Source organism: Tachypleus tridentatus, chromosome 6, assembly GCF_004210375.1.
Source record: "Tachypleus tridentatus isolate NWPU-2018 chromosome 6, ASM421037v1, whole genome shotgun sequence".
Classification (NCBI taxonomy): Eukaryota; Metazoa; Arthropoda; class Merostomata; order Xiphosura; family Limulidae; genus Tachypleus; species Tachypleus tridentatus.
In genome coordinates, this window is record NC_134830.1 from 54563593 (window position 1) to 54581191 (window position 17599).

The 17599-nt window shown below is 30.9% G+C and overlaps 1 protein-coding gene across 6 annotated transcripts in view; it reads right to left on the minus strand.

Annotated features, from left to right (window-relative positions):
• LOC143252543 (zinc finger MYND domain-containing protein 11-like) overlaps nt 1-17599 on the minus strand; it is a 61454-nt gene that overhangs the window by 27573 nt on the left and 16282 nt on the right. For 3 of the 6 annotated variants that reach the window (XM_076504844.1, XM_076504848.1, XM_076504847.1), the window contains exons 2-3: nt 4529-4832; nt 2377-2517 (exon numbers count right to left, since the gene is read on the minus strand). In XM_076504844.1, coding sequence (XP_076360959.1) covers nt 2377-2517; nt 4529-4801 — 414 coding nt within the window. In that variant the 5' untranslated portion in view covers nt 4802-4832. Of the gene's footprint in view, nt 1-2376; nt 2518-4528; nt 4833-9099; nt 9194-11008; nt 11134-17599 lie in introns of those variants that run through there. The other 3 variants (XM_076504846.1, XM_076504845.1, XM_076504849.1) reach the window with 3 other exon arrangements.

Sequence of the window (17599 nt, forward strand, 5' to 3'; positions counted from 1 at the left end):
CCTATCAATTTTCAATTTACAGATGTGGGTACTGTTCTAGGTTTGGACTAGATCATATGCAAGTATTTCTTCTTTCATTAACATTAGTGAAGATATTTTGATCAATGGCTCTAAAACAAACTTACTGTCTGAAAAATTCTCTCCAGAAAAACTTTTCATAACAATGCATTCATGCACACATACATTACATTGCTGAAAGGTCAAGAATTTGACATGAATAAAATATACAAGATCTAAACATGTTGCCTTGGGCACTGTAACACACATCTCCAACAACATTCCATTGTATCATTTGAGAAATTGTTTTGGTAACATACAATTAACCTTTGAACACATGAGCAACATGTCAAATGTAAGGATAACAAAGTTTATTTAAAAGAACTAAAAAGACAAAATTAAATATTTAAATGTTCATAATAAATTAGAAGAAAAACAAGTTTGATAAAAAAAATTAATTACAAATCTGCTCATTCACTACATTCAATTTTAGTTTTTCTCTTCTTTAACTGAACCAACAATAAGACTGCATAACATAATAAAATATATACAAGACACTATCCTGTACTTTTAACTGTATTTCTTGATATTATATCTCACTCACCAATTGGCAAATTCTATTTTTGTCATTAAAAAACCAAAAACTGAGCAAAAATATTGAAACCACAGGATAAAAAGAAAGAATTCGAAAAAAACCAAAGCTTCTTCATCATCTAAATAAATACCAACCCTTAGAAGAGATATATTAATGTTTTTTTTATAAGTATATTACAATTTGTCATATCCTTTATATCTGTTTAATCTGTAGATTATAAACAAAATGATTTATAGCCATAAACAAGTAATTTAACTAGGACTATACTTGAGGGTTTGATTATATCTTTACTGATGTAATTTGTAAATATAATAATGAGAAACTGGAGTTCTTAAAAAAACTATTATTTTTTTCCTCAAGTGGTATCACTTTTAATATATAAAAACATTTCAGTTTATATCAGCAAAATTTATGAAAGTTTTGAGCTATTTACATTGAATCATTTTGAAGCAATAAGTTACATAAGACTAAAGAACACAATCTGAACACTTTTCCCATGCAGTAGTTCCAAGAAAATAATTCTTTTCTTAGAAAACATTCACTTTTTCTGAATGTTTTTTTAATGCAATACAAATACTATGATTAGACAAAATGCTTCTCATAAGACTGTTTCTGGTAGTAAAGAGTAATATATGTATTTTTGTGTATGGCCTGCACAGTAATCCAACCATTAGAATAGTATTAAAAGCCTCAAATTACTTCTTTTAAAATTAAGTAATATAGGTATCTCAGATAAATATTGACTAAACCAATAAGAATTAGCAATACTCAATCTCCACTGTCCAAAATTATATAAACAAGTATTATTCACATTTAATGGAATTAGTTTGTCTTTTAATCAGTGATGACAAGAGAACCCACTTGGAGAGAAAAATATATAAGAAAAAAGGGCTGTTTCGACCAAACATTGTTCACTCCTCTACATAAAAATTTTCTCAACCCAAGCCAGCCGTTTTCACATGTATAGTTTGTCTTTTGTCGTATATTTATGCACATGGAAAAATTTTCTACAGGACATGACTTTTGGGAGCTAAATTAGCTATTTTTATTACCTTTGTCTGTTATTTTTGTTTATGGCAAAAAGGTACAAAGTCCATTTGATGATATCCCTAATTTTGAACTGCCAATCGAAGGAAGGAAACTGGCCCATAACACCCACAACTGTTTTTTGAGTAACTCTTTAAAAATAGAGATTTTGCATCCTATTATAATCAATTATCTTCAGAAGGTAACTAAAACATTTCCTGTAATTTTGTGCTTAAGAACAAAAAAATGTGAGAGCAATATTTTGATTACTTGAATAGTTTGAATAATCAATTTATAACAACAAAAGACCTTACTTTCAATTTGTTTAATAATTTTGTGAGACATAACAATGACCATTTAAGTTGAATAAACTTTAATTTATCCAAAACAATAATAATCGTAATGACCTTCACTGACAACCTTATTAATTATTTTTGTAACACTAATCAACTTGCGCATAATTTTGATTAATTACTACTTTAAGTGACATTAATGTGTGTACTTTGAGTTAATCATCCAGTTTTCATTATAACAGAAAGGCCGAATACATTCACAACTAAATTTTGATCCCATGACCAGCATAATTTGGTGACAGAAAATACTTTAATTTGTAGAAATTAAAATGAGTTATTTAAATAAAAGAAAAATTCTGCCTGTAATGGAGAGAAAAAAAAAAAGACTAAATGTAGCAAAGTGCTCGATGTTACATCATACTTTATCAACGCACCCAAAGGGGAATCTCATGAAGAGTACATTACCTTACATACACAACAGATAAACTTATCAGAAACATCCTCCTTGATGCAGAACGTATGATAAACTCTGTGACACGTTGAGCACAACACAACTTCTCCACCACGGTGACACTCAAAACAGTACCAATCATGGCTTTCAGTTTCCTGCCCAAAAGGAATAAAAGAAGAATGTAACTTATATCTCCAAAAATGTTTTCCTTTTCCTGTCCCAAATGAAAAAACAAAAAAACCTGTATAGGCTAAGAGTAAAATAATATCATATTAAAAGGTTTCAAATCCATGTAATGTTTGCAGACCAAATTATTTTTGTACAAATCATATCCAAACCTTATTAGAAGCAATTAATATATACTTAAAATATTACTATGCAAAATTGCTAACTATCAACTAAACTATTTTCAGGTCTACATAGAGAAAAACTCGACATTTAATGAGTTGTGAAAAAAACTCACAAAATAACATCCCTTTTCTCGTACCTACAGTTCATATAATTGTTTTGATCTCTTATTTTTTGCAATATTAAGTATTAATCATCAGGTTTATCCATTAACTGAATCAAAACAAAAGGATTTTTATACAGGTCATTGTTAAGTGCACTATGCATTTTACTAACGCATTTATTGTTAACAGTCTGGCAGTTTATACTTCTATAAACAGGTTACTGACCTCAATGTACATAAAGAACTTGATAGTACATCACCATTATTATTCGCTTAATGATTAACCAAGAGTGCTGAAACAGCAGTTATCAAGCAAATTTATAGGAATATCACTGAACCTTCAGAACAGAAGAAAAAAATCTAAATATCTTAATATTTAACTCTGAAACAGTAAACTATCCTTTTCTAACAGAACAAGGTTTAGAGATACTGAACTTATTACCATGATAAAGTAATCCCCATTTCATTATAACAGATTTTTTAAAAAATGATTCAGTCTTCTGTACTTTAACTCCAGCTTGAACTACTCAGGGTTAAAAATACTTTTTTTGCAGGGGTTTAGTTAGACCTAATCAGTAGCTAGTTATTCACCAAAGTTTAAGAATGGACTTCTACATGAAAAAGCCTTCTTTACCAATACAATATTATAAAAACAATCTAGCAGTAGATTTATAAAACTTATTTTTTTATTTTTGAAATATATAATGTTTAAATCATAAAGGAATAAAAATATCAAATTAAGGTTATAACAGCAGCAGAGGTATGGGATGCCTTTGTTTTGACAGAATGATGTAAACATCAAATGACTGGTAGAAAATTATAAGATGAAAATGTCTACAAACATCTTAAATATTAAAGATGAATTACATGGTTACCAGAAAACACACAATTCTGTAATGGCATTATTTTTCAGAACTCATATCAAGATCCACATTTACTCTGGACTTAATATGTGTGAGAAGATTACAGCTGTAACCAAGAATTCCCCAAAAATTTTAAAATAGCAATTTAGTTATTACATGAATTGAACAATTCTTTTCAGAATTTAAAAATTATAGGAAAAATATTTAAAAAGTATAAATTATTCAGATTTTTTTTAAACAGGTGGATAACAAAAGATAGTTTTAATGAGTATTTTCTATGATTATATTATACCTAGAATTGAATTGTGGCATTATGACTTCTAATTAGCTTGTGTTTAAATTATAAATTTGACATTGTGAGCCTTTAACTTACGAGGTGATACGAGATGTGTATTAAGTATTCTTGTTTCATAAAATTCCAATTAAATTAATAACTAGTTTCATTCGTTAATACTGAAGAGTTTTGTAATTCCTCACATCTTTTTAAATCTTCATAATACAATCCATATGTATTAAGAATGTAATTATTTACCTCATGAAATGAACCTTAGACCATATTCTACTAGAACTTTTTTTGTTTCCAATAACAATGTTCAAAGTGGTGAGTTTTTATTTTCTAAACACATATCTCGGACAGATCTTACTATATGTGTTTGAAAAATCAGCCGTAATTCATAATTTTAGATTTAAATAACAAATTTGAAATACCTATTATCATAAGAAAGGTTAATACATTTAACCTATCTGAAAAAACTACAACAAATGTATCAGTTAGTTTTATTCACTCATTAAACAAAGATCTATTTTATGTAGGTGACAAAACATACAAGTAGGTGTGAATTTTAAACTCACCATTGGATCATCAGGTAGTCTGTATCCATCCTGCTCAACACCAACTTTAGATCCCTTACATCCAACACTTTTCTTTATCACTACCAACTTATCTCGAACTGCAAAATTCAACTGTCGTTCTAAATCATTACCCTTCAGGTTGTATTTACGTCGCATGTAGCTAGATATCCTATCAAAATTTGGGATTTGTTTCTGCTGACGGATGTAAACAATGGCATCCCAGATGTGCTGTACTGTTTGTGGACAGGCTAATCTTCTCTTCACAATCTTCATTTTTTATACTCGTCTAGCAAGAACTTAGAACCTGTAACACATAAAACACATTAAATGTGGTTCATCCTTACCACATATTAAATACATGACATGCTTTGAAAAGAAAAACATAACCTACAAAAAAATCCATGTTCCAATATTAGGTATTTGATTTTCTTTGGAGATACTGTTGCCTTGGTTCACAGATGTGCACATTAAAAACAAAATAAAGAATAATCTGCCTACATATGCAATGTTTATAATTCCCAATTAAAATGTTTTAAGAAACGATAAATCTTGGTTTGTACACATGTTCCAAGCTTTGTTAACAGTAAACACAAATTTAAATCTAACATTTTGTAACATTCCTAATAATGTACACATGTTCCAAGCCATGTTAACAGTAAACACAAATTTAAATCTAACATTTTGTAACATTCCTAATAATGTACACATGTTCCAAGCCTTGTTAACAGTAAACACAAATTTAAATCTAACATTTTGTAACATTCCTAATAATGTACACATGTTCCAAGCCATGTTAACAGTAAACACAAATTTAAATCTAACATTTTGTAACATTCCTAATAATGTACACATGTTCCAAGCCATGTTAACAGTAAACACAAATTTAAATCTAACATTTTGTAACATTCCTAATAATGTACACATGTTCCAAGCCATGTTAACAGTAAACACAAATTTAAATCTAACATTTTGTAACATTCCTAATAATGTACACATGTTCCAAGCCATGTTAACAGTAAACACAAATTTAAATCTAACATTTTGTAACATTCCTAATAATGTACACATGTTCCAAGCCATGTTAACAGTAAACACAAATTTAAATCTAACATTTTGTAACATTCCTAATAATGTACACATGTTCCAAGCCTTGTTAACAGTAAACACAAATTTAAATCTAACATTTTGTAACATTCCTAATAATGTACACATGTTCCAAGCCATGTTAACAGTAAACACAAATTTAAATCTAACATTTTGTAACATTCCTAATAATGTACACATGTTCCAAGCCATGTTAACAGTAAACACAAATTTAAATCTAACATTTTGTAACATTCCTAATAATGTACACATGTTCCAAGCCATGTTAACAGTAAACACAAATTTAAATCTAACATTTTGTAACATTCCTTATAATGTACACATGTTCCAAGCCATGTTAACAGTAAACACAAATTTAAATCTAACATTTTGTAACATTCCTAATAATGTACACATGTTCCAAGCCATGTTAACAGTAAACACAAATTTAAATCTAACATTTTGTAACATTCCTTATAATGTACACATGTTCCAAGCCATGTTAACAGTAAACACAAATTTAAATCTAACATTTTGTAACATTCCTAATAATGTACACATGTTCCAAGCCATGTTAACAGTAAACACAAATTTAAGTCTAACATTTTGTAACATTCCTAATAATGTACACATGTTCCAAGCCATGTTAACAGTAAACACAAATTTAAATCTAACATTTTGTAACATTCCTTATAATGTACACATGTTCCAAGCCATGTTAACAGTAAACACAAATTTAAATCTAACATTTTGTAACATTCCTAATAATGTACACATGTTCCAAGCCATGTTAACGTAAACACAAATTTAAATCTAACATTTTGTAACATTCCTAATAATGTACACATGTTCCAAGCCATGTTAACAGTAAACACAAATTTAAATCTAACATTTTGTAACATTCCTAATAATGTACACATGTTCCAAGCCATGTTAACAGTAAACACAAATTTAAATCTAACATTTTGTAACATTCCTAATAATGTACACATGTTCCAAGCAATGTTAACAGAAAACACAAATCTAACATTTTGTAACATTCCTAATAATGTACACATGTTCCAAGCCATGTTAACAGTAAACACAAATCTAACATTTTGTAACATTCCTAATAATGTACACATGTTCCAAGCCATGTTAACAGTAAACACAAATCTAACATTTTGTAACATTCCTAATAATGTACACATGTTCCAAGCCATGTTAACAGTAAACACAAATTTAAATCTAACATTTTGTAACATTCCTAATAATGTACACATGTTCCAAGCCATGTTAACAGTAAACACAAATTTAAATCTAACATTTTGTAACATTCCTAATAATGTACACATGTTCCAAGCCATGTTAACAGTAAACACAAATCTAACATTTTGTAACATTCCTAATAATGTACACATGTTCCAAGCCATGTTAACAGTAAACACAAATCTAACATTTTGTAACATTCCTAATAATGTACACATGTTCCAAGCCATGTTAACAGTAAACACAAATCTAACATTTTGTAACATTCCTAATAATGTACACATGTTCCAAGCCATGTTAACAGTAAACACAAATTTAAATCTAACATTTTGTAACATTCCTAATAATGTACACATGTTCCAAGCCATGTTAACAGTAAACACAAATCTAACATTTTGTAACATTCCTAATAATGTACACATGTTCCAAGCCATGTTAACAGTAAACACAAATTTAAATCTAACATTTTGTAACATTCCTAATAATGTACACATGTTCCAAGCCATGTTAACAGTAAACACAAATTTAAATCTAACATTTTGTAACATTCCTAATAATGTACACATGTTCCAAGCCATGTTAACAGTAAACACAAATTTAAATCTAACATTTTGTAACATTCCTAATAATGTACACATGTTCCAAGCCATGTTAACAGTAAACACAAATCTAACATTTTGTAACATTCCTAATAATGTACACATGTTCCAAGCCATGTTAACAGTAAACACAAATTTAAATCTAACATTTTGTAACATTCCTAATAATGTACACATGTTCCAAGCCATGTTAACAGTAAACACAAATTTAAATCTAACATTTTGTAACATTCCTAATAATGTACACATGTTCCAAGCCATGTTAACAGTAAACACAAATTTAAATCTAACATTTTGTAACATTCCTAATAATGTACACATGTTCCAAGTCATGTTAACAGTAAACACAAATTTAAATCTAACATTTTGTAACATTCCTAATAATGTACACATGTTCCAAGCCATGTTAACAGTAAACACAAATTTAAATCTAACATTTTGTAACATTCCTAATAATGTACACATGTTCCAAGCCATGTTAACAGTAAACACAAATTTAAATCTAACATTTTGTAACATTCCTAATAATGTACACATGTTCCAAGCCATGTTAACAGTAAACACAAATTTAAATCTAACATTTTGTAACATTCCTAATAATGTACACATGTTCCAAGCCATGTTAACAGTAAACACAAATTTAAATCTAACATTTTGTAACATTCCTAATAATGTACACATGTTCCAAGCCATGTTAACAGTAAACACAAATCTAACATTTTGTAACATTCCTAATAATGTACACATGTTCCAAGCCATGTTAACAGTAAACACAAATTTAAATCTAACATTTTGTAACATTCCTAATAATGTACACATGTTCCAAGCCTTGTTAACAGTAAACACAAATTTAAATCTAACATTTTGTAACATTCCTAATAATGTAACATGTTCCAAGCCTTGTTAACAGTAAACACAAATTTAAATCTAACATTTTGTAACATTCCTAATAATGTACACATGTTCCAAGTCATGTTAACAGTAAACACAAATTTAAATCTAACATTTTGTAACATTCCTAATAATGTACACATGTTCCAAGCCATGTTAACAGTAAACACAAATTTAAATCTAACATTTTGTAACATTCCTAATAATGTACACATGTTCCAAGTCATGTTAACAGTAAACACAAATTTAAATCTAACATTTTGTAACATTCCTAATAATGTACACATGTTCCAAGCCATGTTAACAGTAAACACAAATTTAAATCTAACATTTTGTAACATTCCTAATAATGTACACATGTTCCAAGTCATGTTAACAGTAAACACAAATTTAAATCTAACATTTTGTAACATTCCTAATAATGTACACATGTTCCAAGCCATGTTAACAGTAAACACAAATTTAAATCTAACATTTTGTAACATTCCTAATAATGCAAAAAAGAAGAAAATTTCAGGACTTTTTTTTAAAATATGTAGTATTTTATTTCTGGTCCTCAAAAGTTTATTTTTCAGAATATACTATTAATATTCAATTACTAGGTTAGCTGTGATCCCATTTTATGAGTTACAACTAATAAATCAGTTCAGGTTTGTTTCACTAATGCAGGAATTTACCACACTAAGTACTTCAATTCTAAAAATCAATGATGGAAAACAGCTGATGTGTTATATACAAAAGCCACATTACATCTTTCACATCCAGTACTAATGAGACCTTTTATCCAACACCATGACTCATAACATCAGCTGATATATTGACAGGCACAGTAATCATCTGGGCACTACAAGTAATATAAAACAAAATCTGAAAAAATAATCAGATTATTCAGGATTTTGGTTGTCTTACTCTAATACCTGTATATTAGAAATTAAAGTGTTACAAGGTGTGAGTATTATGTGTTTATGAGAAATCATAAGGCTTGTGTTTCATATACACACAAAGCACACAAAATATTAAAAAATAATCAAGCTCTATAATATCTTTTTTTATGCTGTCACCAATTATTTTTAGGAAAGGTGTTCTTTACGGTAGTGATCATCAAAGCTTATTAAGATACACTTATCTATCATTATAGTAGAGGTGTTTTAGCACCTTTTCTACAAACATAATCATATCCTTTCAAAATCATTCACAATAAAATTTAATTGTAAAAAAATTGTATATGAGAGAATGGTTCACCAAAAAGATAGCTGAGTGACTAAGGTAACAGTGGTCACTTTTAGTGTATTTATAAAAACGTGCACATGCACACAATATCACATAAAAACATTTCACAATCAAATGAAATACATCTATATAAATATAATAGTACTGTCTGTTGCCTTTTGTATGCCCATGTAATTAAGGGTGTAGATGGATCTTCCCAAAAACTGGTATGGAGGTTCATTGAGTCTATGGTGAGATGCATACAAATTTCAAGTTTTGAATTTGAAGTTTTTATGGATGTTTGTGTGTTTTTTACCACTACTTTACCCTCTGTTGATGGATCTCCACTAAATTTGGCAATAATATTTGTTGAGTCCATACAAATGTGCCATTTCACATTTTGTGTTTCATGGTTTTTATGAGCATTTTCATAATTACATATAAGAGAAGTAACTTTTCATGTCCTGGGATAACCTTTCATTAACAATAAATTTACATATTTTTTGTCCAGTGGATGGGTACTCCTGTTAGTCCAGAAATTATGCTTCATTTCTTTTATTCACTATTTCAAATTTCTAACTTTTAGAGATTAGTGTTAGTCCTCATATAAATAAAATGACACAAGCTATTAATAACACCCATTCTCAGAACATACATCTAAACACTAACAAAGAAACTTTTATATTATAATTTCAACAGGTACAATGACTATGTTAACTGTCTTTTTTTTTTTATACAAATACTGAGAAATCTATCAAACAAATACACAGTGATTAAACATAAGGTAAAATACAGATGTAAATAGATATGGCAACAGTATTTACAGCTTAAATTCAAAATTAAACATATATATATATATATAACCCATCTCAAACGATTCCCCACACTAACCCTAAAGTTAGCATAGTAAAGCTTTTAAATAACAATTAAAACAAGAAGTACACTTAACTTTCAATGTTCTACAAAGAATAGTTTTGAACTCCACAGTTTCTCTACATTTTGAATTAGTATCTTAAATTGGCTGTAATATTTTACACTTGTGTTCTATTTCCCACTTAGGAGTTATTTTTAAATATTTAGCTTCACCTTAACCTTAGCTTACTCAGAATCTTATTCACTTAGCTAGTAATTCAGAATCTTATACCTTGCACCTTAAAGTGTTCATGCTATAACACTCATTTAATCAATGTAAAGGAAATAATAAAGTTTAAACAGTAGAAATAGAAATTATGTGCAAGTATAAATTTTAAGATTTGCCCCCACCTCAATTTCCTGGAATAGCCAGTAATTAAAATGTACGGGTACATTAATATTTTAAAATATGCTTTTCTCTCTCTCTTGTAAACTTAAGTTCAAAATCATTCGAGTACAACACAGAAAATGCTACATCACAGCATACTGAATTCTTAGAACAAAACAGTGAATAAATACTACAAAGATTAACACTCACGGGATTGAAGTTGCACTAAGTTTCTTTAAAAATAGTTTTTTAAAATGTCATAAAAATTACAAAACACTACATTATTGTCAACTCGTGGCTCTCTGTTTACCTTTATCCAGTTTTAAACAAGATTTAAATAACAAGTTCAAAGGTAACATCCCATAATGCCAATAGTTTCTTTTATCTCAATTTAGTTTACACAACTGATTGTAGTTTGCAAGCAATAAATAGCATATCTCATACAAGGCAGATACACAAAAAAATCACAACTTAGTCTGAAAATCAAATATACCTTTGCTAGATTGTAATAAAAGTTATAACAATACTAATAATATATATATATTTATATTATTAAAGTACAACTAATAAAATTACACGTGCAAAATCACTGTAAAATATAGTTTGCTGTAAATTCCATCATTACCTTTTTCTGTTTGTAAGTGCGATAACCTTTCGGACACTGTAAACACAAATATCGGTACAAGTAGCAACAAGAGCACCGCTAAAAATACTGTATCGACTAGGATTTTACCTAAACGTTAAAAGCTACGTCACAAAATATCAAGATTTTACTTAACACTTAACGAACGTGGGAACTATTACAGTTAGTCAGTTCCAGTTTGTGATGAAAGGTACTCTAGTGTTTTTGAAAAGGTTGGGAATTATTTTGACAGTAGCAGGTGCCCATTATCCTTAGCAGTTGGCGCCCTCTTTTCGAGAGAAAAGCAACGCCTTGTAAAAGCCATCCCAAATGTGTTTTCTTTAAACGCATGGTTAAATGTTTATGGCACCAATTAGGTGAAAAATACCTCCCTTTTACAAGGTATAAAGCCGACAGTTTGTGGCTGTGGAGACCAAAGTATTGTGTTAACCAAGAAATATCCCCCCTTCAACCTCTAGTTTTACAGTCGTCTTACGAGAAAATTCGGTAATCGGTACAATCAAGTAATTACAAGTCTAAAACTGTCGTCCTTACCGAACCAGAGAGAGAACCTACGGCAATTCGGCAAACGTGCACACACGCAAAACAACTACAATTGCGGCGACAAGCTTGGTTATGCAAAATTACAAGTTAAATTGTTTTTGACTGTCGTATTACAGAGCATGTAAAACGTAAAAAAACGCTGATTTTTGAACCATTGTTAAACCGGATTAATTTGAATTACTGTGACAGTTTACTAACATGCGAACGTTACAATCCAATATGCCGAAAATCTAAAGTAAAAGCATTTACAAATGTAGGCTTAATCTTCTATCAGGTTGTTATATTACATGAACAGCGGTACATTGAGGTATATTTGGAATCATTCTAAAAATCTGTTATTGTTACTCGTAATTAAAATTTATTTTTTAAAGAACATGTCAAAATTATTATAATAATAATAACAGAATGAAAAAGTAGAATAGCAATAAGAAAAATAGAGCAAATCCTAGTACTAGTGGCGGGAATTTTTCAGAATATCTGTGTCCACGTGAGATAGCTGAATAACTAGTAGCTTCACCAAGTGTACAATACAGTTTACCAGTAAAATAGACAATCATGTATAAAATATTAGAGGTGGTATATCAGCAAAATATTACATTCCCACCACAGAAACTTAACAGGATAATGGCGGTATACATTCTTCTGATAAAAAGTTCAGAATACAACAAAATTTAAAATACATTATTGGATTTTCTTATGACAATACAAAGTTCAGAATACATTATTGCATTTTCTTATGACAGTACAATATTTTTTCCAACAATACAAAGTTCAGAATACATTCTCGTACTTTCTTATGGCAGTACAATATTTCTTGTAATAATACAAAGTTTGGAATACATTCTTGTACTTTCTTATGACAGTACAATATTTCTTATAACAATGCAAAGTTTCGAACATATTAATGTATTTTCTAATGAAACTACAATATTTATTATATATTCTTGTACTTTCCTATGACAATACAATATTTCTTATAATAATACACTTTTGCACTTTTGTATTTCAATTCGAACAAGACACTTGAGGGAAAGTATAAAAATTAAATAACAATCAGTAAAAAGGCTACGATATTAGTGAACAGTTCCTTAAAAATAGCAAGTACAGTATAGTACACGCAGAATGCAAACTGTTTGCTTTGCACTACAAAATTGTAAGTTATACGAATGTTTCAGGCGATAACCATTATGGTTTGGTTTAAATTTCGCACAAAGCTACACAAGGGCTATCTGTGCTAGCCGCCCCTAATTTAGCAGTGTAAGACTAGAAGGAAGGCAGCTAGTCATCACCACCCGTCTTTATTTCTTGAGCTACTCCTTTACCGACGAATAGTGGGATTGCCCGAAAAGTTACGAAACCCCCACGGCTGAAAGGGCGACCATGTTTGGTGTGACGGGGATTCGAACCCACGACCCTCGGATTACGAGTCGAGTGCCTTAACTACTTGAACATGCCAGGCCGACACACATTATACAGATACAGACGTTTTTAAAAACGTAAAGTTTACAGTTTACCAGAGAATTGTAGTTTCCTTCCAACTGACAGCATAGAAAAAGGATAACTAAAAGAACTGTCATCAAAAGTTATTGAGGCAGGGTTTAATGATATTTGGGCACCCACAATAAATGTTGAAAAAGCGTACCCATTGGGTTCCGATGCTTATGTTATATCATTTAGTAAACGTTAGGGCCAATTACTTCCTTAGTAACACATAGCAATGCAGCGACTTGGAACCACCACTGTTAGAATAATAAAATGCACCTTCCCCAACAAAATTTCATGAACACCTAGTATAGTTCCAAGTAAAACTCCAAAAATCATTTATTTCTTATTAAGCCGGGTGTAGCCTAGTGTTTGGCGTGTTCGTATTACGAATCCTAGGGTTCGTGTCTTGTCGTTTAAAAAGAAGAACGCGCCCACCACTTTGGAGTAGTGGATGCGCCAAAGTTCACTATACTGTCAAGCAAGAGATGCCCAATAATTTGAGATGAAAGATGTTTATTAGTTGCCTTTCTAATTAGGAACTGCTAGCGCACATAACCCTCGTGTAGTTTTGGGCGAAATTCAAACCAAAACAAATCCTTATAGCCTATACATTCAGAAATTACGGACAATTTTGCGCAAATATTCCGATACAAACAAAAAAAAAGCAAAAGACTTATTAATAACTGTGATGTGATTTTCAAGATAGTTGTTTGTTTTTTTGGAATTAAATACAAACCTACGCAATAAGTTGTCTGTATTCTGCCCACCACGGGTATCGAAACCCGGTTCTTAGCGGTGTTGGTCTGCAGACATACCGTTGTACCACTGGGGGAGGACTTTCCAAGATAAGCCGTGAATAATGTGAACCACTTTTCAGAAACGATATCTAGCAAGTAATTTAAGCCTTTCAGTCTTCACTGTTAAACTACTGCAAGAAAACTAATCCACTGTTAAAACAAATGTTATACATTATTTAAATAATTTATTTATATGGCAAATTGTTGCGCTTTCATATTTTTAATATAATGGTAACAACAACAACAACACACAGTTCTTCTTATGATAGCATTTAAGGACGGCTAACTGAATGCGCCATGCACAAAATTATGTTTCATATCGATGATGATGGTCTGAGGATTAGATTGTTGAACTTGCAATAATGGTCTGGTGATTAAATTGTTGGACTTGCAATAATGGTCTGGTGATTAAATTGTTGGATTTGCAATCTGCTGACAACACGGGATCGAAAAACGTCTCCTAACATGCCTTCCCTTTCTGCAATGGGGACGTTAAAATGTGGTGGTCAATATTCCTATTCGTTGGTCAAAGGCATACCACAAGTTAGTGGTAAGTGGTGTTGACGACCTGCCTTCCTTACAGTTCAGTGTTTACCAATGACTGCCTGCGGTGAGCGTCAAGTATTCCGAAGACCAAATAGTCACAGATCATCAGTTTTCGCAATGTAAGTTAAAACCGAATGAATAAACAAACTCGCAGATCTATAATCGATTATGAAACATATGAAATCAAATAAAATGTTTAAGGACTGGATCTTTAAACATTAAAGATTAGGGCAGGATAGTGTAAACAACCGCCCCGATGACATGCTCTCGTCTTAAATATAAACAACAGAAATCAGTGATGTCGAGAAAACCCCCTTTTAGAGATATATATATGTAAAAACGGCTCGTTTGGGTTGAGAAAATATTTTACGTAGAGGAGCGAACAACGGTTTCGACCTTCTTTCGTGAACCTGACGATGACCAAAGAAGGTCGAAACGTTGTTCGCTCCTCTACGTAAAATATTTTCTCAACCCAAACGAGCCGTTTTTAAATATATAAACAACAGAAATATTTTAGTTGGCACTGTAGTCTAGAACTCATTGCATTCGTTCTCTGTGGAGATAATTTGACTGGAATCTTTCAACATGTTTTAATGAGTCACGGACGTAATATCTGTTGTTACAGCACTTGGAAACAAGAATGTTGGCTGCTCATTCTCTCAGAAGAGTTAGATTACTAAATCTAATCCTGCAACGTACAAATGTGGGCAACACTGCACAAGAAGATAACATCAGATAAACGATTAAAAACAGTATCCATCCTGTCATGAGAAACTGCAACCTTTTAAGTCATATCCTGTGGCGGTTTTTCCATAAATATTTCACAGATTTAATAAAGTAATCAATTGAACATTTTAACTGATAAAAAATAACACACAAAAAACGCATTTTCGCACTATCTGCCCTTCTGAGTATTGGGGCCATAGAATTAACGAGCCGTCATCTTAGCATCATTCCATCTGGTCCAGTGTGTTAGGGCAAGTTGCAAGGAATGTCGCACGAATTACATCAAGCTAAGAACAATTAAGAAGGTTGAAAAATATATATATAGAAAAAATATTGCATGTAGCAGTAGGGGTGTCGCACAGGTCAGAGCAAGTGGGTCAGGGTGTCGTCGATAAAAAAAATATAGAAACCACTGATTAGTCTATAACTTTAAAATTAGGAACAGCTAGCGCGGTGGTTCCCAACCTGTTTTATGTCCCGCACCCCTAAAAAAATTAATATGTTTTCTCACCCCTCACAGTAATTATTTATTTAAGAATAAAGGTGAAGGTGGCCAAAACAAATGTTAACTCGCACCCCTGGTTGGGAACCACTGAGCTAGCGCCAACAGCCTTCGAGTAGATTTAAGTGAAATTCAACAAATTGGAGCTCTGGGAGTCTAATAACACCCGTGTTCTTGAACGTGGCTTTTCATGTTATGTATACAAAGTTTAGTCAGTTCTCCGTGTCCATTTAACATATTAACAGCCAATGTACTGCTACGCTTTTAACTAACTTCACGTTGAATTAAATAGAAATATTCTCATAATCCATTAAAAAAAATAAAGGGACGAACATTGGTAATATCCCAAGAATGTATCACATACAAGGTTTTACCATAAAACGTTTATAATTTTGAAAATATTTCATTCTTGGTTGTGTTTTAATTCTCTAATTATAAATAGCTATTTAGTTATATTAAATTCAGAAAACAACGTTTTGTGTAATGAAAATGACTGCTTCAGAATTCAATGGAATAATGTGCGAGCTAAAAATTTTTCACTTTTTTTAAAACCTTTAAATTTAAAACTTAAAAATGTAGAATAACTTGCTTATGTTAAATAAATACATGAGAAATTGTAAATATTTAGAAATTGTAAACATTGACTAAAATTGGAACTGTTATTATTTTGAATCCCATTATTTAATTCAACTGTTTACGTATATTTTATCATACATAAGCTTTGTCAGTCTTTAAAAATGAAATGTTATTTAAACAATTATGCTAATTATTAGATGCATTTGCACAGGGTTCCTGACAGCATTCTGTTTCAAGAATAAATAAAACCAAAATTAAAGTAACGTATTTTTCTTGCTTTTCAAGTTCTTGTGTCATGTTGTGTTGGAGCTTGCACAGAACAAGTTCTTCTCGTGATTCATGGCATGCGCACGTTTTACTGACCTCACAACAATACAAATTGCAACACTAAGTTTTCTTTACGTGGCATCATTTTAGTGTCTACTGACTGACATACAACAAACTGTTAAAACAGATCATTCCTCAAGATAGTCTTCGGCTTCCTTTCGGGGTGATAAGCATTTTTCATTCTGTTAACCCAGCATTGACTCGTGTAACAGCACAGAACGATGCATTCTTGTAAATTACTCTGGTCCAAGTTACGTCAACATAAACTGATAAATGTTAAATCACCAGTGACAGAAGAAGAGAGGACAAAAAAGGTTTATTGCATATTAAACGAACATACATTAATAAATACATTATGCGACATTGCTAGGAGTCTACGCTAGCAAACCATAAACGCACAACTGCCTCATATGATATCCACTACGAAATGTATACTTACACAAGTAACAAAATGTTTAACTACATGAGCTTTAGTTTATCTGCTCATAGCCATATTTAATTTTGAACTGGTAAGACTTGAGTTTGTTCGTAATTAAGCACAAAGCCACACAAAGGGCTACCTGTGTTCTGCTCACTAAGGGTACTGAAATCGGGTCTCTAACGTTGTAAGTCCGCAGACGTACCATTAAAGGGCTAAGCCTAAAGTCTCGGTATCC